General features: G+C 33.9%; 2 protein-coding genes and 3 pseudogenes across 2 annotated transcripts; 2 read left to right on the forward strand and 3 right to left on the reverse strand.

The window, feature by feature from the left end:
- The first annotated feature begins 602 nt into the window (after positions 1-602).
- On the forward strand, positions 603-1,292 carry LOC131650344 (uncharacterized). Its single transcript, XM_058920058.1, has one exon. It carries the CDS (start codon positions 603-605, stop codon positions 1,290-1,292), a length of 690 nt encoding a protein of 229 aa, XP_058776041.1.
- A 6,824-nt stretch (positions 1,293-8,116) lies between these two features.
- On the reverse strand, positions 8,117-8,196 carry LOC131654470 (small nucleolar RNA Z101; annotated as a pseudogene).
- A 1,732-nt stretch (positions 8,197-9,928) lies between these two features.
- On the reverse strand, positions 9,929-9,997 carry LOC131654473 (small nucleolar RNA Z101; annotated as a pseudogene).
- An 83-nt stretch (positions 9,998-10,080) lies between these two features.
- Positions 10,081-10,155, reverse strand: LOC131654486 (small nucleolar RNA snoR14; annotated as a pseudogene).
- Positions 10,156-15,412: 5,257 nt separating this feature from the next.
- LOC131652488 (protein INVOLVED IN DE NOVO 2-like) lies at positions 15,413-18,672 on the forward strand. Its single transcript, XM_058922346.1, has 7 exons — positions 15,413-15,913; positions 16,515-17,120; positions 17,241-17,422; positions 17,493-17,582; positions 17,672-17,959; positions 18,054-18,263; positions 18,348-18,672. The coding sequence occupies exons 1-7, from the start codon at positions 15,637-15,639 to the stop codon at positions 18,582-18,584; spliced, it is 1,890 nt and encodes a 629-aa protein (XP_058778329.1). The 5' UTR covers positions 15,413-15,636; the 3' UTR covers positions 18,585-18,672.
- The last annotated feature ends 4,186 nt before the right edge of the window (positions 18,673-22,858 follow it).

The raw sequence follows: 22,858 nt of genomic DNA on the forward strand, positions 1-22,858 counted from the left end.
AATCAATAAAACATGCATGGTTTGGTGGTAAGCTTGCAGCAATGTATCCTAGGTGACCTGAATAGGGGGGAAAACCGAATCTCGCTACTATTGCAGGGGGGTGAAAGCCATTTAACCCTATAATCTTTTACAAATACATTTTATTTGACTTAATCCAAATACGCGAAAACGACGGGTACGCGTGCGATGCAGTAAAATATTATTAAATTGACTTATCAAATTAGGCCCAACATATTCTTACAAACATTTAGGCCCAACACTTTAAAAATAAATTCTGTTTTCCACACACCATTTTTCTTTATGATAACCTCTAATCTAATTTATAATTTTTTCCTAATATTTCTGATTTTTCTAAACCCAAATGCGCGGAAACGACGGGTATCCGTGCGAACGCACAGGTAAGACACTAGTTAAGATAATGACTATTCTTTTTGTTCTAGAGTTTGTATAGTGAGAAGGTTTATATCACTTATTCACAATCTATAACGATAAATGATAGAGTAGAAAGGTCATTACAAATGTTCATTAAATATATAAATTATGTCGCGGTCAATATTGATAGGAAAGGGATATGGTTCGATGCACTAGTTAACAGGTATGGTATGAGTAATGGGGTCATAAGTCTGAGTCTTAATGGTGCGTCAATATGGTGGAGAGATATATGTAATTTGGATGTAGGTGGGTGGGTATCAGCTAGGGAATATTCGGTGAAAGAGGTGTACAAAAGCTTGGAGGTGGAAGATCAACAAGCGCGTAGCCTACCATGGTGCAAAATATGGAATAAGGCTATACCATCAAAAGTATCGTGCATGGTGTGGAGAGTGTTACAAAATAGAATCCCTACCAAAGACAATTTACTCAAAAGGGGAGTGTTAACAAATAGCCAAATGGGCTGTGTCGGGGAGTGCGGGAGAGAGGAATCGGTATCTCATATCTTTTTTGAGTGTCCTAAAATTGCATGTATGTGGAAGCTGTTGTGCAACTGGATAGGAGTGGATTTAAACTTACAAAATGAAGGATGGCAACATCTTGAACAATTCGAAGGACTCCTTGGATCACAAAGAAATTTAACCATGAAAATGAGAGTGATATGGGCAGCAGGCGTGTGGTGCATTTGGAGAGGCAGGAATAACAAAGTGTTTCGGGGCGAGGAAATTCAAATGGAAAAGCTGGTTGAAGAGGCAAAGATTTTGGCATGGAGATGGCTCAAACTTAAATCAAATTCTATAGCCGATGATATAGTCGCGTGGTGTAATAATCCTAAGGCGTGTATCGGGATTCTTGATGGTTGAGAAACTGGGTCTGGGCAGAGTTGGAGTGGTTCTTATCATTGGGCGTCGATCGCGGATATGCAGCAGTTTGTCTAATCTCATCAGATCGATTCCTACAAGTCAGCTCCAGTATAGCAGTCTGAATTCTGGCAAGGCAGCTTTTGGTGTTCTGTAATGGTTATTGTCATACAACATAGTTTTGGTTACAATTGGTGAGTCAAGTGGTGCCGGTGCGTTTTCGGTTTTGTTTATACATGTGGTTGATGAGTTCTCTAGTTATGCTCTGCGGCGCTGTTGGTGGAGTTAAGCAAGATGTGATTTCAACTGTATGCTGGCTTTTCTGATCCGTAGTCGAGCGCTTAGGCGGTTGCCAAGGTTGCAGTCTGGTGAGAGCTGCCCAGGAATTCATTCGCTCTTTGAGGATTAGGCTCCCGTTGTTTCGGTGTCAGATTGATATAGGGGAATGTATTTTCTGTATTTTATTCATCACTCTGTAAGTGAGGGGAGTTTATTGTTAGTATCATTTTCAGGCTCAGGCTTTTAGTATCAGTTATGTAAATTCTGGTTTAGGAGTTTGGGTACTTTGCTGTCATGAACAATTGTGCTCTGGCCTTGATAGTTGATTGTATTTGGCATCTCTTGTGCCTTCTATTTCAGTTTAATGTTATTTTGCTATTTCAAAAAAAAAATATTGATAGGACTTTTCACTTTCAACTAGTTCGATTCCTTTTTAATGCACTTTTGTGATTTAAATTTTTTTGATGCACTTTTATGATTTAAAATAAATCAAAATTTTGGAACATTAGAGTGGAACTCGTGCCATTCATGTCAAAAAAGATGCCCAATTTCACTAGGCCCCCTAACTTTTGAGGCCCTATACGGTGGCACACCTTGCACACTCACAAGACCGGCCCAGACAAGGTCCATAATGATTATCAATTAAATTGAAAAACATAATTGATTTTACTAATGCCATAATCGATTATGGAGGGTGTTTACAATCATAATGGATTATACAACATGCATAATCAATTAATAACAGACAAAATTGTGTTTACCTCAAAAATAACAAAAATAACTTTCAAAGAAAAATATTTTATAAATATATTTTTAGAAAACATTTGTGTTTGTGTGTGTCTATTTCACTAATGAGCACCTTTTACTATTTTTACATTACATGACCATAAAAGAGAGAAGGAATAAAGTTTCATTAAACAACCTTTAAAGATTTGAATAACTTTGTCAAATCACATACATTCATTTACAAAGGCACAAGTTTGTTATTCAGAAGTACAATGAAGTACTAGTTTCTGTTGGTTTGTCAGTCAAAGTGAAACTCAAGTGTTGGAACATGTGAGGCAACACTTCCAACGTGTGAGCAATGTTGTTTGTTCTTACCAAATTCCATAGCTACTATCTTAAATCTTCCCTTTCATTCTCCCTCTTCAATTTCAATTTCTCTCATGCATACCCCTTCCAATCTCTTCAAGGTTAACCGTCCTTCCTCTAAGAATAATGTCTCACTGTTCTACTAAGGATACCGATATAAGTTGGTTGTCAGTAGATACAGCTTATGAAGAACTCAAAAATGGAACTCACAATGTGAAAACCTCAGATCATACTTTCATCTGTCCTTACTGCCCTCAGAGAAAACAGGATTATGCATACAGGGAACTTCTAGAACATGCTTTTATGGTGGATCGGACTAGTTCCGAAAACACAAGTGCCAGAGAGAGGGCTAATCATCTCGCGTTGTTGAAATATTTGGAAAAGGATATTGTGAGAGGTGATGGTGATTATGCTGTTTATGATATACTAAGAATTTTATTTTGTTCAAGTTAATTTATTTCTCAAGTATTGATTGAATATGCAGAAACTGTCGCACCTCGATCCTCTAACAAGGTTACTGATTCAAGTGAATCTCAAATAAGTTGGCTGTATGTAAATAAATTTTATGAAGAACTCAAGAAGGGAAGTCTCAAAGTGAGAATCTCAGACGAGACTTTCGCTTGTCCGTACTGCCCGAAATTGAAAAGAATGGGCTATGTGTACAGGGAACTCCTTGAACATGCTTCTGGGGTTAGTAGTTCGCAAAAGAGAAGTGTCAAAGAGAAGGCAACTCATCTGGCTTTAATGAAATATTTGAAAAATGATATAATTCTGAATGTGACAGCTACATCAAAACCTGTGAATGAAGGTGGTGATTCTTTTGTTAAGGAAGCAATTATTCAAAACTTAAAGTTCAAGTTTTGAAAAATGATATAATTGTGAATGTGACTGCTCCATCACTAACTCCTTATTTTGTCTTCAGGCAGCACAATGTCGAACCGAGGAGAGACTTTAACAAGCCACACTTTTGAAGAACAGGGTCTTATGATTATGAATGTGGAAGATCCAACAAAACCAGCAAATAGAGGCATTCTTGTTGATTCTTAAAAGCATTTTGTGTGGCCGTGGACTGGGATTGTGGTTAACATTCCCACGAGAATGACAGAAGATGGACAATGTGTTGGTGAAAATGGTTCCAAGCTAAGGGATGAATATCGAATCAGGGGCTTTAATCCAAGTAGAGTCCACCAACTCTGGAATTCCTCGGATCACACCGGAGCTGCAATCGTGGAATTCGATAAAAGTTGGCTAGGGTTATATAATGCATTGGCATTTGAAAGGGCATATGAATTAGATCATCACGGGAAAAAAGATTGGCTTTCTCATACCAAACAAAAAGATTGGTTTCATCGTGGGCGAACTTTCCTGCTTGGTTAGGACTCCTGGAAATCTACTGCTATTTGCGAGAGCAACTGAACTGAAGCTATTATAATTGGTACACATGATTCACCTCAACCACCTTAACTTCCAGGTCCGGTTCGGTACATAGGATGCCACAGAAGCAAAAGAAACGCTGACCCACGTCCGGTTTGGAACATAGGATGCCACGCTTCCATTCATATTCGAGAAGCAAAAGCAAAAGAAACGCTGACTTGTCATTGTTATTTTCAATCCGACTCTTTTACGATGACATTAGAGCTTGACCTGTCATCTCCAATCATTGCAATCTTGATCTCTCCTCCCATGAGACTCGATATGTAGTCGTTGTCATCACAGTTGCTTACTGCAAACAGTTAAAAGTAGTAATCAAACATCATAACCACGTCACCAAGTAGCGTATCAGTTCACCCAAATTACCCACTATCCATCCTGGTAGAAACAACCTGCTACATATAATGTGACAACAACAGGAACCAAAGATGAATCTACTGTGATTATTAACAACCAACTGTAGAGTAAGCCCCTAAACAACTATAATCTCCATTATATTCGCACATTAATAGTTTATTTATCCTGTCTATAAAGATAAGCATTCGTGAATTCTTTAGTTAATAGACAGTAGTCGGCTGTGATTTTAGGAAGTTAAAAAGGTAAGAGTTACTTATCTTTTCGACTTGTAATGAGCATGTCGATAAAATCGGATAATAGCCACCCCGATATCCAGAAATCATTGAGTATTCATGTTACATGAACTACTGTTCTTACACCAGCAGGGTCAATTTGTTTAGGAATTTTTATAGAATTAGATGTCACTACCTTCTGGTTGTTCCTCTACTGCGACCTTTTCTAAAACAGACAGATCTACCAGCATCAAATTGACAACACTTGGCAGGTAGATACTGAGATTAATAGAGACAGGAGATATTTGATTTGATTTCCCAGCCATCCTATTAGTGTCATCTCCAATTTCTTTTCGAATCATAGCAGTGCTAATTTGTCCCAACAATTTTCACAATCTTCCAAATGTAACTCTAAAATCAAAATGCATTGCAAGACATACAAAAATCGACACCACAACATATATATAACACATGTGCAGGTAACCATGGCAAAATCAAAATCCATTACAAACAACAAAAATAATCACATTCTGCATTCATCCTACCAACAACTCAGGTCAGACCGCACATGAGTATTTATTATATGTTCTGCAATTATTGGCTCGCAAATGTTTAACCGGCAAAATCATTATTACATGAATATTCATTTAATATCCATCTTCTCTGCCATTATTCACATGTGCAGGTAAATATGGCCAAATCAAAATCCATTACAAACAAAAATAATCACAATTTGCATTCATCCTACCAATAACTCAGGTCAGACAGCACATGAATATTTATTATATGTTCTGTAATTATTAGCTTGCAAATGTTTAACCGGCAAAATCCATATTGCATTACCAGATAGTATATGTAAAAAAGCTTGTCTGTCGGATCGGTCAATGTTGTCGGGTATTGGAGATTGTGAGTCCTTCCGATTTATAGTCACACCCTGTGTCGAGCTTCCAGGTTGCATCATCTTGTTTGAACCAGTGGCGACATGTATCTCATTTCTCGTGAGCTATACTGCACTTGCGAGTTTCATCGAACTGGTGGCAATGTTCTCGAATCTCTATCTGGATCTATAAGAGGACTGGCAAAATACAATGACAATAGATTCAATATAGCCCCTGCTTTCTTCAAGCATATGGGGAGCAGAACCTGAATGGACCTCAAACTAATGGTTGAAACTTGAAACACGAGATTTATCGTTAACTAAACCAAATGAAATAGGAGACTTGTATAAGTACAATTAAGTAAACAAATTTCTTACAATATAGGCAATTGCCAAAATAAACATCAAGTAACAGTTATTATGCTAAATACTTAGATAGTAACTCTACTATCTTATAACTTTCTTCATATTAGCACTATTGATTATCTCTTAACACATTCAAATTACATTCTTAGGATTATAGTTTTCTTCTCGGCCCTCAAACATTTGATTACACAAAACGGTTTCGGTCTCAAATACTAATTTTCTCGCAAGTTAGAATTGGAATGTGATGAGTCCTTCATCCAAACACCATTGCAAATATTCTGGCCATTTTATCTATCCATCCCTCTGAAAATGTGAATCTATCAATATAGCACATTGTTGATCATCTAATTTTGACCATGTAAATCATCAGCCAATTAAGAGTAAATCTATAAGTTCTGCTCGAGATAAAAACTTCACAAAGTCTAACATCTAACCATTCTGGTTGTTTCTCCAACTCCTTTGCATTCTCATTCTAACATATTCGCATTAATCCCCCATTATGCACCATCTAGCACCTATTTTTATTCAATCAACTCCATTAATATACTCGATAATAGCCTTTTTCCACCCGCAATTAATCCAAATCATATAATCCAAACCATGATCAGCCAGATTAGTCTTGCACAACCAATAATCTTTTAGAGTTCAAAATAATAAGTTAATGATTAAAATTATAACACAAAATCTTGCACAATCAACGGATTTAATGCCAATGAAGAGACAATAATATAATTCTATCGCAAATCAAATAATCCATGAAGCAATGACAAATTCATTATAGTACGATGATAATTTTAACGCTACGGTAATTTAAGATAAGATGGATCTAAAAAAACAGAAAACGCAACCTTTACCAAACTAATAACCCTTAAATAAGAAAATGCTACCTTTACCAACTTTGAATTCTTTGGGGAGGCTTCCAATGACCAACACAAAAATAGTTGATGTTCGAAGACACTCTAAAATCCATCCTCCATTTAACGTTGAATCCATCAAAGTCCAAAAATTTACGATCCACAAAATCATATACTTTTTCAAAATGCACTTTAAAAACGCTTCTTTTTTCCTCTTATTTGCATATTCATTTTCTATGAGTATTCCATATCCCATCTGTCGGCCCTCTAAGAATGCAAATTGCAAATCCCCCTCTAGGAATGCAAATTGCAAATCAAAGATAACTTTTTTAGCCACATGCTGCAAATCAAAGATATTGATCGACCTAAAATCTAATTAGAGATATCGACCTAAGATAGTTTAGCTTCACCAAATTCTCAATCTTTGGAATCAATGCTAAAAAAATATTATTAACTCCACACACACTATTTTCCGTTATAATGAAATTCAGCAATGAATATGTGAAAAAAGGACACTTTAATCACATCCCAAAACTACATAATAAACTTGAAATTTATGTTATTCAGGCCAAGATTCTTCAAACTCTCACAATCCCAACCAACATTTCTTATTTCCTCCTCTCTAAATTCAACTTTGACAATGCTATTAATGCCATTGAAGGGACAATAATAATATAATTCTATCACAAATATATGATATCCTTCCAACTCACTCCAACATTTGATTACACAAAACGGTTTTGGTCTCAAATACTAATTTTCTTGCAAGTTAGAATTGGAAAAGAACGAGTCCTTCATCCAAACACCATTGCAAATATTCTGGCCACTTTATCTATCCATCCCTCTGAAAATATGAATCTATCAATATAGCACATTGTTAATCATCTAATTTTGACTATGTAAATCTTCAGCCAATTAATAGTAAATCTATAAGTTCTGCTTGAGATAAAAACTTCACAAAGTCTAACAGCTAACCATTCTTGTTGTTTCTCCAACTTCTTTGCATTCTCATTCTAACTTAATCGCATTAATCCCCCATCATGCACTACATAGCACCTATTTTTATTCTATTAACTCCATCAATATACTTGATAATAGCCTTTTTCCACCCGCAATTAATTCAAACCATCTAGTCTTCCACAACCATAATCTTTTAGAGTCCAAATAATAAGTGATTGAATAAAATTATAACATAATATCTTACACAACCAATGGATTTAATGCATTTGAAGGGACAATAATATAATTCTATCGCAAATCAAATGATTCATGTAGCAATGACAAATTCATTATAGTACGATGATAATTTTAATGCAACAGTAATTTAAGATTAGATGGATCAAAAAAACAGAAAACACTTAGGGGCATCAGTTCTCCAAGGAGATATTAACATCAATGAAATTCATATGCAAATTACCCATTTTACAAAACTGCCCATTCTTACATCTGATAACAATTCAAGAACCATAAATAATTGATAAAGTTACCTCCAAAATTGAGAAACTCAAGAAATGGAAAAAAATTGGAACACCTCCTCTGGCAACTTTTTCCCACAATTAAAATATAATTCCCGTTCGTAAAGAATATGCAATAAGTGAACATCTCCTCTGCCAACTTTTTCCCACAATTAAAGTATCATTCGCGTACAACATATGTGACAAGTGAACATCTCGAATGCCAATTTTTTCCCACAATTAAAATATCATTCCACAATTAAAGTATAATTCGCATACAGCATATGCGACGAGTGAACATCTCGTATGCCAACTTTTTCCCACATTTAAAGTATCATTCGCGTATAGCATATGCGGCGACAAGTGAACATCTCGGCGACAAGTGAACATTTCCTCTACCAACTTTTTCCCACAATTAAAGTATCATTCGCGTACAGCATATGCGACAAGTGAACTTCTCGTAAGCCAACTTTTCCCCACAATTAAAATATCATTCCACAATTAAAGTATCATTCACGTACAACATATGCGACGAGTGAACATCTCGTATGCCAACTTATTCCCACAATTAAAATATCATTCCACAATTAAAGTATCATTCACGTACAACATATGCGACAAGAGAACATCTCGTATGCCAACTTTATCCCACAATTAAAGTATCATTCGCATATAGCATATGCGGCAACAAGTGAACATCTCAGCGACAATTGAACATTTCCTCTACTAACTTTTTCCCACAATTAAAGTATCATTCGCGTGCAGCATATGCGACAAGTGAACATCTCGTAAGCCAACTTTTCCCCACAATTAAAATATCATTCCACAATTAAAGTATCATTCACGTACAACATATGCGACGAGCGAACATCTCGTATGCCAACTTATTCCCACAATTAAAGTATCATTCGCGTATAGCATATGCGGCGACAAGTGAACATCTCGGCGGCAAGTAAACATTTCCTCTACCAACTTTTTCCCACAATTAAAGTAGCATTCGCGTACAACATATGCGACAAGTCAACTTTTCCCCACAATTAAAATATCATTCCACAATTAAAGTATCATTCGTGTACAGCATATGCGACAAGTGAACATCTCGTATGCCAACTTTTTCCGACAATTAAAATACCATCCACAATTAAAGTATCATTCGCGTACAGCATATGCAACAAGTGAACATCTCTACCAAACTAATAACCCTCAAAAATAAGAAAACACAACTTTTACCAACTTTGAATTTTTTTATGAGGCTTCCAATTACCAACAATAAAATTGTTAATGTTCCAAGACACTTTGAAATACAGCCTCTCCATTTAACATTGAATCCCTCAAAGCCCAAATATTTAACATTCACAAAGTCATATAAGTCATGATTTTTCAAAACCCACTTTAAACATCAACACTTTTTCAAAATCTTCTTTAAACATCAATGCTTCTTATCATTTACTAACCCATTTGCTATGAGTATTCAATCTACCAACTGTCTGCCCTCTAAGAACGCATATTGCAAATTAGAGATAACTTTCTAAGCCACATGCTGCTAATTAAAGATATCAACCTAAAATAGTTTGGCTTCACCAAATTCTCAATCTTAGCCACATGCTGCTAATTAGAGATAGCCTAGTATGATGATAATTTAATGCTAAGCTCATTTTAGATTAGATGGATCCAAAAAACAGAAAACAAAACACTGAAACAAACTATCAAAAACAAATATCGACATCAACGAAATTCAGATGCAAATTACCCATTTACACATATTCAGATTCATCATATGCCCAATTCTGATAGCAATTCAAAAACCATAAATAGTTGATCATCAAACCGAGAAACTCAAGAAATAAAGCAAGAGAGGGAAATATGAAAGCGATCAGAACCTGTCGGGATTCATGAATTACATCAACGGATTGACATACAAATGAATTTCTATCATCACTTCGCTTTTCTTTTCAATCAATCTCAACGATTTACAAACCGAAACAAAACCAAATCTTGTAAGCATGTAAATGGTTTTCATAAAAAGAAACTTAAATTGAAATTCGATTGAGCACATTTCTTTCCATTAAAACTTCTTGCTAAATTGTTCCTCCCAAAAGAACGAAACAATATACAAATCGAAACCAAGAGTTATGTGAAGTTGCCGCCAACAGAACTTGCCGAATATTTATATTTACATAGGGTTTAATAAATTTGGGTTGGGTATAGTGAAAAAGATTTGATTTCTATCTACAACTATTTTATTTAAATATCAAAAAGATTTGATTTCTATCTACAACTATTTTATTTAAATATCAAAAAGATTTGATTTCTATCTACAACTATTTTATTTAAATATCAAAAAGATTTGATTTCTATCTACAACTATTTTATTTAAATATCAAAAAGATTTGATTTCTATCTACAACTATTTTATTTGTATATGAAAAAGATTTGATTTCTATTCATCAACGGTATAAATATAACGTTCACTCTTATTATAAAAAAATATGTAATTTTAATAATAATAATAATAATAATAATAATAATAATAATAATAATAATAATAATAATAATAATAATAATAATTTTTCTTTCATTTATATCACTTCAAATTAACTTAAACCACATTTTTAATTCCTTAGGTTTACTTTGTGTTTATATTTGTGCATGGATTAAAAGAGAACTATATTGATCTTTAATTTTGTTCACGTGACGTTTGATGTGTAACATGTAATTTGTGTTTGTTTTGTGACAAAAACATTAGTCATTAACCCCAAAACACCTAAATTCTTTTTTAAAGAGTACAGGAATCACAAATCAATAATCTTTTAATTTTGAAGAATGACTCATCTTCATTTTTAAAAGCCTATTTAATAAAATAGACCATGCTTAGGCTATTAGAAAAATCTATGAAGCCTTATAGGTCATCTTATATTTTCATGTATATTAAAATAGGCTAAATAGATCGGCCTATATGTGCATATATATTAGAACAAAGGCTAAATAGGTCGGTCTATATATGCATATATAGGACGACTTATAAGTTTTTTTAAATAATATGGATTAATTGAAAACCATAATGAAAAATAGGCTTTTAAATAGGCTTTCAGGTTAGGTCATGCTTTTAAAAAGGTCAGGTCAGACCAAGCCAAAAAAGAGAGCATACTATAGGCCACAGGCCAAGCTCAGACCTTTTAAGTTTATCGTAGGGCGGACTCGAGCCTTATAAAGCCTAACTTAGCCTATATCCACCCCAATGACAGGTGTGCGGACCGGCGGGCCGCAACCCGTTTTGCCGCCCTTTGCTAAACTTGCTCATTTAATAATAAAAAATTAGAAAATAAAGATTGGTAGTTAAAAAAATAAAAAAAATATCTAGATATTAATTTTTTGGTGTTGCTTATAAAAGTGTTAAATATTGAAACGGTTGAAAACTAAGCAATGAACCATATTAAGATAAGAGTTTTTTTTTTTTTATAATAATAATAATAATAATAATAATAATAATAAAAATAATAATAATAATAATAATTTATAGATACACTAAAATCAATTTTTTTCAATTTCAAAAAATTGTCTAATTTATAATTTATATTGATATTAATTTTGAATTGTTGGGGTGATAATTATTTTTATCATGTAAGATTGTATTATAGCATCTCTAAGCTTACAACTTGTAAGTTGTGATAAGTATTTTCTACTTTTGCTGCTTTTTTTTTTTTTTTTTTTACATTTAGCTATTACACATGTTTTTAATGAAAAAAAAACAAATAATGATTTATTTGGTGAATAGATATTTATGTACTATCAAGTTTTATTTTACATTGCATCTACTTTTTTTATATAAAATAATAATATTGAAATATGAGACAAGTCGGTCCATCGAATCGCACAACTCGTCAATAATTAAGTCAGACTGTATTTTAACAATTCATTTAGCAACCAGAGTGTCCCAGTCTAACCCATTTATATATACTAGTCCATTGGGGTGAAGTTGATTGATTCATTTAACAACTCCAATAATACATACTTAAGTAATTGTACATAAGGGCAAATTCGAATATTACATTCCATATAAAATATCGTTCATATTCAAACCTATAAAGTGTAACAACGATCATTAATATTTTTTTATCTTTGTTTATTCTCAAATAACACTCATTCACTATTATTTTCAGAAACAACAATCTCGTCGGGTTGTCAAACATTAATGATAATTTGTTGAAAAAATGAATGTTTTAGTTGGCTAAAGATCCATTAAGATCGACCGATTGACCCTGGTCATAAGCTCAATCCATTAATAGTATTTCATTCTTTGATGTACAAATGGACCTTCACTCACGAACACTACATTGAAGCATGACCTTCCTCCTCATCTTGATCTTTAATCCATATCCAACGGTCACTAGCACTCCACATCAGATATTCAAGAATTGTCATAATTATTTCCTCTATAAGTGTGGCCTTGTGTCACGCCCGTATATTCTTTTCACTCATATTTGCAACAGTTCAACCTCTTTCAAATACTAACTTGAGTATTGGAATTCTAATTTTTTGCAGGCCCCCCTTATGTTCATCCTAGAATCATAACCATTGCCCCAAAATCCTTTCTACGGTGGTCATCATCAACATCTTGTATTTTTTGTTCCATTACGCAATAGTGGTGTTGTTTATGGGAATCATCTTTTGATTCTCCCGAATTCTTCATTGTGTTTCCTTAAGTTTACATTATTTCTCCCCCGAAATTATCTCCTTTTACAATTATGACAACTATAATTGTTTCATAACCAAATTTTCCATTGTCCCATTTGATGGTCGGCTCGAAAGCAACTATCCATAACCTAAATATACCATCTAAATAGAGTGGTCACTATCAACGACATTCTTTAGAGGAAGAAAGAGACACTTTAAGAATACATTAACAGATTCACTAAGACAGTAGATGAAGTCAAATGAGCTAATGAAAAACTAAGATGTTATATCTTTTTAGAAAGGTTTTAGGTTAGATTGTATGTTTAGAGAAAATCTAGAATTGGAGGAGCCAGAGAGCATAAGCCATTTCCTTTCTTGAGTCAAAACCTACATCAATTATAAAGAAAAGTTACCAATTGAAAAATTTGAGAAGAATATAAGATGTCTGGAAATGGAAAGTATAGTTTTATATTTACAAAAGGCCTTACCTAGGGCGATGTCCTGAGACAGCTCTAAGAGAAGGCGATGATATAAGGTCGCCTGATGGGAGGTATCGCCTCTCCCTTAAGTCTTTCTCGCTCATGCAAGAAAAATGTGATATATAATATAACTCATTAATACCTACAACGATATTTTATTTTCAATTTTCATATTGTGTTACACTTTTTACATTTCCTCTTTCTCTAAAGATTTCTAGGTTTTTTCACTATTGAATCGTTGATAAGATGACTAAGGACAAACAAACCATTCAAAACAGCATCCCAAATATCATAATCAAGCCCTTTAATAAAGATTTTTATTTTCTCCATTGACAGATGATGGATATTTAGTGAATTATGTCTTCGTTCCTTTTGAGATGATTAGTCTTTAAATAATAGTTAGACTTTGATATAACTTATTCAATATGTGACTACAAACACATGAAAGGGTGGAGAGTGAGTGAATTGTGAATATAATTTTTTTTGTTTAAAGCATTTTAAGAGAATGGATTTTAATAGAAAAGTTTGAAGTTTAGTAAAATAAAATAGGAGACAAGTAAGATATTGAAAAGTAAATGAGATAAGTGATAAAAAATATCACACTAGAGTTTATCCTAGTTTAACCTAAAACCAACCAGAATTACATCCATTGTCCAATGAGAAAACCTCAAGATTTAATTATAAACAAATTTTTAACACATGGTCAATTTCCAATCTTTACAATTACAAGCACTCTTCAAACAAGAATCTTAATTCAAGAGATATCTCCTCTCTTGATTTACAGAGCATGCCTAAAATATGATAAGTGATCACCAGAAACTACACCACAAGTGTAGAAAAAATAAATCGGAGTTCAGAAGGTTACAAGAGTAAATATATAGTTAAAAGACTTTCATAAATAAAATATATTTAATGAGAGAAAATATTTAAAATAGAAAATTTGAGGGAGAAAGAGTGAAATAGTAAATGATTGTTGTTAAAAAAATGTGATTTGCAACATTTTCAATGTACCTTTTTATAGATAAGGTGACAAGATCGACCAATGAAACATGATCACGATGTTATGGGCGAGGTGACACTATTTGCAACCAATTATTTGAGTGGCATAATTGATTATTTAAAATATTTTAAGAAATATTTGATTTGATAGGATGCGTAATTGATTATACAAGGTCCATAAATGATTATCAATTAAATCGAAAAGCATAATTGATTTTACTAATGCCATAATCGATTATGGAGGGTGTTTACAATCATAATGGATTATGCAACATGCATAATCAATTATTAACCTAAAAAATTGTTTGTACCTCAAAAATAACTTTCATATAAAAATATATATTTTTGGAAAACATTTGTGTCGGTGTGTGTCTATTTTACTATTGAGCACCTTTTAATATTTTTATATGACCATAAAAAAGACGGAATAAAATTTTTAAAGATCTGAAACACTTTGTCAAATCACGTTACATTTTTGAATATGGATAGTAGTGATGTATTGCTAGATACTGCCCATTGTTTATTATATTAAATGTGTGATTTGATATAATTATTAACATCACGAGAATCTACATGATGTTAGGGTTTGATTGAAAATATACATATTGAAAAAATCTCACATCACTTATTTTTGTGAAGGAAGAGTGAGTCTAAGGTTATATATATAGAATTTAAGTTTTTCTTTATAATATATGTCCGTCAAAAACACTTTAAGCTTGAATTTGACTTTTTATATTTTATCTTATACTCTTATTTTAGAGTGTTGTAAGGGGTAGTTAAATATTTACTTTGAAGAGTGCGGGTGTATTGGAGCCTTGAGATGGTTGGGAGTGATCTATATGTTGTAAAACTGATAATTCTAATTAAAATAAGTTGAAGCTAAAATAACTTATTTTTGAATATATTAATGTAAAACTAACTTAAACAATAAATTTCAATGTGAAAACCATTTATTCTAAAGATCATAGTCAATTCTCCTTTGGATTAAAAACAAATCAAAATGGAAACCAAACATTCATTTACAAAGGCACAGGTTTGTTATTCAGAAGTACAATGAAGTACTAGTTTCTGTTGGTTTGTCAGTCAAAGTGAAACTCAAGTGTTGGAACATGTGAAGCAACACTTCCAACGTGTGAGCAATGTTGTTTGTTCTTACCAAATTCCATAGCTACTATCCTAAATTTTCCCTTTCATTCTCCCTCTTCAATTTCAATTTCTCTCATGCATACCCCTTCCAATCTCTTCAAGGTTAACAATCTTTCCTCTAAGAATAATGTCTCACTGTTCAATCAAGGATACAGAAATAAGTTGGTGGCATGTAGATACAGCTTATGAAGAACTCAAAAATGGAACTCACAATGTGAAAACCTCAAAGGATACTTTCATCTGTCCCTACTGTCCTCACAGAAAACAGGATTATGCATACAAGGAACTTCTAGAACATGCTTTTATGGTGGATCGGACTAGTTCCGAAAACACAAGTGCCAGAGAGAGGGCTAATCATCTCGCGTTGTTGAAGTATTTGGAAAAGGATATTGTAAAAGGTGATGGTGATCATACTGTTTATGATATACTAAGAATTTTATTTTGTTCAAGTTAATTTATTTCTCAAGTATTGATTGAATATGCAGAAACTGTCGCACCTCGATGCTCTAATAAGGACACTGATTCAAGTGAATCTCAAATAAGTTGGTTGTATGTAAATAAATTTTATCAAGAACTCAAGAAGGGAAGTCTCAAAGTGAGAATCTCAGACGATACTTTCGCTTGTCCATACTGCCCGAAATTGAAAAGAATGGGCTATGTGTACAGGGAACTCTTTGAACATGCTTCTGGGGTTAGTAGTTCGCAAAAGAGAAACGTCAAAGAGAAGGCAACTCATTTGGCTTTAATGAAATATTTGAAAAGTGATATACTTGGGAGTGTGACTGCTTCACCAAAACCTGTGAATGAAGGTGGTGATTCTTCTGTTAAGGAAGCAATTATTCAAAACTTAAAGTTCAAGTTTTGTAAAATGATATAATTGTGAATGTGACTGCTCCATCACTAACTTTTTATTTTGTCTTTCAGGCAGCACAATGTCGAGCCGAGGAGAGACTTTAACAGGCCACACTTCTGAAGAACAGGATCTTATGATTATGAATGTGGAAGATCCAACAAAACCAGCAAATGGAGGCATTCTTGTTGATTCCGAAAAGCAGTTTGTGTGGCCGTGGACTGGGATTGTGGTTAACATTCCCACGAGAATTACAGAAGATGGACAAAGTGTTGGTGAAAATGGTTCCAAGCTAAGGGATGAATATCGAATCAGGGGCTTTAATCCAACTAGAGTCCGCCCACTCTTGAATGCCTCGGATCACGCCGGAGCTGCAGTCGTGGAATTCGATAAAAGTTGGCTAGGGTTATATAATGCATTATCATTTGAAAGGGCGTATGAATTAGATCATCATGGGAAGAAGGCTTGGCTTTCTCATACCGAACAAAAATCTGGTCTCTACGCGTGGGTTGCTCAAGCTGATGACTATCAAATGAACAATGCAATCGGGGAACAACTACAAAAAATGGACGTTAAAACAATACCTGAAATCATGGAACATGATGATAGAATGTTCAATAAACTTGTGTCTAGTTTGAATGACACTCTTCAGGTAAAGAAAAACAAGATAAAAGAAATGGAAGTAGAATGCAACGAAATTACACTTCGCATGGACGTTGTAATACGCGAAATAGATAGACTCTCTCAATCTCATTGTGAAGGTATCTTTTATTATCGAACATACGATAATTTTTCTCTAATTTGCTATTCATTGTTTTTAAATAAAGTTGAATTACTCAAACGGCGTTGTTCTATGTTGTCATTGCTTTGCTTGTATTCAGAGATGAAGAAAATAGAGTCAAGTGCAACTCAACACTTTCAGAGTGTTTTGAATGGTCATGAACTACTAAAGTTGCAACTCGAATCTCAGAAAAGAGAACTCGAGTTACGAAGAATTGAACTGGAAAAACGCGAGGCAAATAATGAAAGTGAACGAAAAAAGTTGGAAGAAGAGATTACTGAGGTGTAGTGCTTTTCTAATTTTCTGTTGAATGTTTTGTTTAGCTCCATGCTTATATTTGTTGCTTTTTTAGACTTCAACGAAAAATCGCTTACTTGAAATGGCTGCTCTGGAGCAACAGAAAGCTAGTGAAAATGTTTTGAAACTGGCCGCGGATCAAAAGGTTTGTGTAACTTGTTCTGTGCTTTGTTAATGTCCAAAAGTGTCGATGTCGTGATTTATTTTATGGTGCTTGATTATCGATTTATCCAGCGGCAAAAAGAACACCTCCATGCAAAAATCATCCAGCTTGAAAAACAAATAAATGTGAAACAAAAACTGGAATTGGAGATTCAACAACTAAAAGGAAAGTTAAATGTCATGAAGCACATGGAAAATGATGGAGACTTTAATGTTCTGGATAAGATGTATGCTTTACACAGAGATTTAAGAGAAAAGGAACGGTTGCTTCGAGACATGAACGCATTGAACCAAACACTGATCGTTAAAGAGCGTAAGAGCAATGATGAACTGCAGGAGGCTCGAAAGGAATTGATTACTGTAATTTCTCTAACGCATCTTTTGTAGCTTGTACTAGTGCATAGATTTTATGCTATGAAGTTTTTATACTGTCTTGGATTTTGATCTATCGCAGGCCATTAAAGAGATGCCGAGCCGTGCCAATATTGGTGTGAAGAGAATGGGGGAGCTTGATGATAGACCATTTCTAGAAGCTATGAAGAAGAAATTTGACGCGGATGATGCAGAAAATAGAGCTTCGGAACTGTGTTCGTTATGGGAAGAGTATCTGAAGGACTCTGATTGGCATCCATTCAAAATTGTTATAATTCAAGGAAAACATCAGGTGTGTGTGCCTTTCTCGAGCTTATAGATCTCATGGAGTCGGCATACATGATATCACTTTTAAGTTTGAGTCTTTTAATTTCAGGAAGTTATTGACGATGAAGATGAAAAGCTGAAAGAACTTAAGAACGAGATGGGGGAAGAAGTCCACGGAGCTGTGGTGGCAGCATTGAAAGAGATAAATGAATATAATCCGAGTGGGCGGTATGTAACCTCGGAGTTATGGAATTATGCAGAGGGAAAGAAAGCAACTTTGCGAGAAGGAGTAAAAGTTTTATTGAAACAATGGAAATTAAAAAGACGAAAAAGGGGAAGGAGATGAAGCAAGGTATGTTTCTAATGGAATATGATACTGCATTTTGCTTTTGAATTGTATAGCTTGAAGAAGATTCTATTAAGCTTTGCTGTAATGAACATCATTTCTATTAACCTTTGCTTTCATTAATTTGCTTTTATGGTATTCAACCAGGTGACTGTATTCAATTCATTGTCATAGGTACCTTAGTTTTCTTATGTTGATTCATTTTCATTTTTTACAGTGGAGTTGTTTCTGGTATAAGCAAATCATTTATGAATTTTAAGTTATTTATGGATTGAAAATAAGTTTGTATAGCTTTTCATTTATGAGCTTAGAGTTGTGATAACTTAACAGCATGTTTTATAGTTAAAAATAACAAAAGGTAGTAGTTGCGACAGTTATATCTGTTAACTAGTCTTTTTGATTTTGTTATTATTTTTGGTCTTTTTGGTCTTTTTCCTTTTTCTTGACCAAGTCTCAAAGCTGTTGAAACAAATTATTATATTATGAGATGCATTGTTACATATTGGTTGTATGAATAAGAAGAAAGTTTTTAATCCTTACAGAAATTATTCCTCAACTTCACATGGTATCAGTTGTCTTACTCTCTAATTTCTTTTTCTAGATTTTTTTCCACCCTCCCATTTGATTCTTTTCTTCTTCAACCTCTGTCAACTCATCGTGATACTAGATAATCAGTTTTAGAGAAGAGAAACAATTATCCAATTATAAAAAATAATATTTTCAAAAAGATAGTATTGATGAATTGAAATTGAGTAATTCCCGTGAATACAAACATTTAATTTATTATTTGACGATGATTTAGTACACTTGTTAGATTATTTGTCAAGTTTTTGGTGCTATTATCTAGGATAATTGTCAAGTTTTTGGTGCTATTATCTAGGATAATCTCGGTCATTAGTATAATTTTACACTCTAATAAAACCTCCTTCTTAGCGATTGAAGACTCCATGAGGTTGCTTTGACGAAGTGAACATCCTTGCTTTTGAAGACTCAAAGTACTTGGGAGGATGCGAGGTGTAATTCCGTGTTTTGTAAACAAATTTTCTTAGTTACGTGCTATTAAACCTCAGCCTTAGTGATTTAAGACTCTTAGTATCTATGTAGTTGTTTTGGGGAAGTGGTTTGCCTTGCCATATTATAATTTTGGGTTCTTCAACCTAGCACATGTCTTATTCTTGGCTCACTCTAAACTTTGCACCAAAGATTTTTTAGCAAAATTTCGAGCAAGAGGCCCTACACCCCCACCCTTTGCAACATTATCTAGTCAATTCCTACAATTTGGATGGCTTCTTGACTGGTCATCTACATAACCCCTACCACCTGTTTCCATTCAACATATCATAGTACTCTCTGCCACTCCTGAACCTATCCTTATCTTCAACACCATAGCAAACCTTAACCATGGTTGAACCAACCGACTTGAACCTACCTCAACGATTTCTTTAGTCTTCCCTAATTTGATTGATTTCCATAGAAAATTTAAAGCTATATTTAACTATTTGAGGCAAGATAGTCTCAACTCTTTGAACCCTCTTAGTGTTGAAGCTCACTGGAACTTAAAATCAACAAGATTGTTGGAAGGGAATTTACTAAAGAAAATTTTAGAGATACTTCTAATGTTTTCTTCATCTGAATTTACCTCGTAGGGAGGTCTAACATAAGACAACTTCCTCCACCCGATGCCCAAAAATATTAAGATGCACCAAAGATTCAAGATGATTTTAATTCAGATATAAAAGAAGATCTAGTGAACTCAGAGATAATATCTAGGAAAACCCTTCTCCTATCTATGCCTAGTCTCAGACTTCATCTAAGGTTTTTAACATATTTAGTTCATCTAAGACAAATTACTATTTCTCAGTGCATTCCTCTTCATGAACTAGTTTTTAGAGCCCAATTCAACATGCTTACCACTAAAACTTCATCCACCGTGGAAGATTAGGCTCCATAATGAGTATTTGCAAAAATGTCTTCAGATTCAAGCCACACATCAATAACACATGCAAGCAAAAATGCAAGAGAAAACCAACATTCTTCAAGTGCAACATAACAACCGCGCTTAGTTACAAGGAACCCTTATAACATTCTAGCAACCCTTAGAAACATAGTTTCTACGAACCCTTGATTTCTGTTTATATGTTTGAGCATTATCTTCTATTTTGTGAACTTTTATTGATTTTATCTTAACAAGAGTTCAATTTCTTCTTTCAAACTACATTTCTCTCTCTCTCTCTCTCTATAATCTTTTTGTTGATGACAAAATTGAGGGAATTGTATAATGTTATTATGTGCATACATGGAGATAAATAATGATAGAAATCAATTTTATTTCTCTTTAAATTACTTATTTTTAACTTGGCTTGTGTTGGGGAGTCTAGGGAGCTGAGCATCAGAAGTGTCAATGAAGCAAACGTTGGGGGATTCAAGAGGCCTTGACGCCACATATTCACCAAAAACCTTAAGGCAACGGGGATATGAGCCATCTCTCAAATAAACCCAACATTCCCTCCATTCCCCCAATGTGGGTCTTTAGCCTTGATCCACACTAGGATTCACTTCCGCTCTCCCATAGAGCCTAACCAGGGCTTTGATACCACTTGTTGGACAGTCTGGGGAACTAAGAGCCAATGGGCTAAATGTTGGGGATCCAAGAGACCTTGATGTCACCGATCTACCCAAGATCTTAAGACAATAGGTGTATGAGTTATCTCACTTATAAAGTGCCTAATCTCCACTTTTCTAATTAACGTGAGACTTTCCCATACTTTTTTTCAAGACTTTCAACTCAAACTTGTTTTTCTCAACACCCCCCTAAAATGTGAGTATATCTACAATGCTCCCCCTCAACCGAAAAATATTTCAATCACATACGCTTGTACCGCCATTGACACTTTTTCAATGGGACATGCCTTCTACCCACTACCACGTGGGAGGATTTTCGATACAAGTGAGTCAGTCTTTCACTCGAACCAACGACTCGGATACCACTTGTTGGGGAGTCCGGGGAGCTAAGCGTCTGAAGTATTAATGGATCAAACGTTGGGGGATCCAAGAGATTTTGACGCCACATATCCACCAAAAATCTTAAGGCAATAGAAGTATGAGTCATTTCTCTTATAAATCCAACATTTCCTCTATTTCTAATCGATGTGAGACTTAACCATTTACACTTGAATTCCAACAATCTCCTCCACATGTGTGAGTCACCCACATCAGTAGCTTAGATCCACACTAAAATCCCATTTCTGCTCCCCTACTGAGCCTAACTAGTTTATGATACCACTTGTTGGGGAGTTTGGAGAGCACCAGAAGTGTCAATGAGTCAAACGTTCAGGATCCAAGAGACCTTGATATCGTATATTCTCCCGAAACCCTACGACATTATGGGTATGAGTCATTTCTATTATAAATCCAACATTTTCTTCATTTCTAATCGATGTGAGACTTAACCACTCACATTTAAATTCCAACAACTTAGATTCAAAGGAAGTTTACAAAACTCACCATTTAAGTTTTTTTTTTTGGAAAAATTGTTTATAGAGTTATATATGCTTGTTGTCTTCAAACATAGAAAGATTGTTCAACCAAAATTGGCATGAAGAACAACAAACTCTAATTTTAGAGTTTTTATGATAACAATATAATTGAGAATATTTTATACTATAAGGTACTTGTTTTCACATGTAGAACACTTTTTAGTAATCTAAATGAAAAAAAGAATGGTCATCTGCACCTAGATAAAATATGATCATCACCACCCAAATTGAGATATGATCATCTGCTCCTAGACAAAGCAATGATCATGCGTTTAAAAGTCAGAGAGGGACAACGGTTTTAGCTGGTTTCGACAACGTTTTTTTGTAAAAACCGTTGCCTAAAGGCAAAGAGGGACTAAAAATGAAAACTGCAATATTTATAGGGACCAAAAACTTATTTAACCCTTTTATAAATATCTATACAATCTATCAAAGACTCTAAAATGAGTCAATATACCTCAAAATTTATTTTATATATGGGATGTATCAAGTAAGATGGTTTTTAAAATAAGAGATAGGAAGATTAAATGCCAACCATTGGATTAGATATATGATCTTAACGACGCCACATACAAACATAGACAATTAATGTTCATCAAGATCATTTATATAATCAAATGGTTATCATTTAATACTCCTATCTCCTATTTAAAATCACTCCGACTTATACATCATATATATATATATATATATATATATATATATATATATATATATATATATATATATATATATATA

The sequence above is a fragment of the Vicia villosa genome, linkage group LG2 (genome assembly GCF_029867415.1).
Source record: "Vicia villosa cultivar HV-30 ecotype Madison, WI linkage group LG2, Vvil1.0, whole genome shotgun sequence".
In the NCBI taxonomy this organism is placed as follows: domain Eukaryota; kingdom Viridiplantae; phylum Streptophyta; class Magnoliopsida; order Fabales; family Fabaceae; genus Vicia; species Vicia villosa.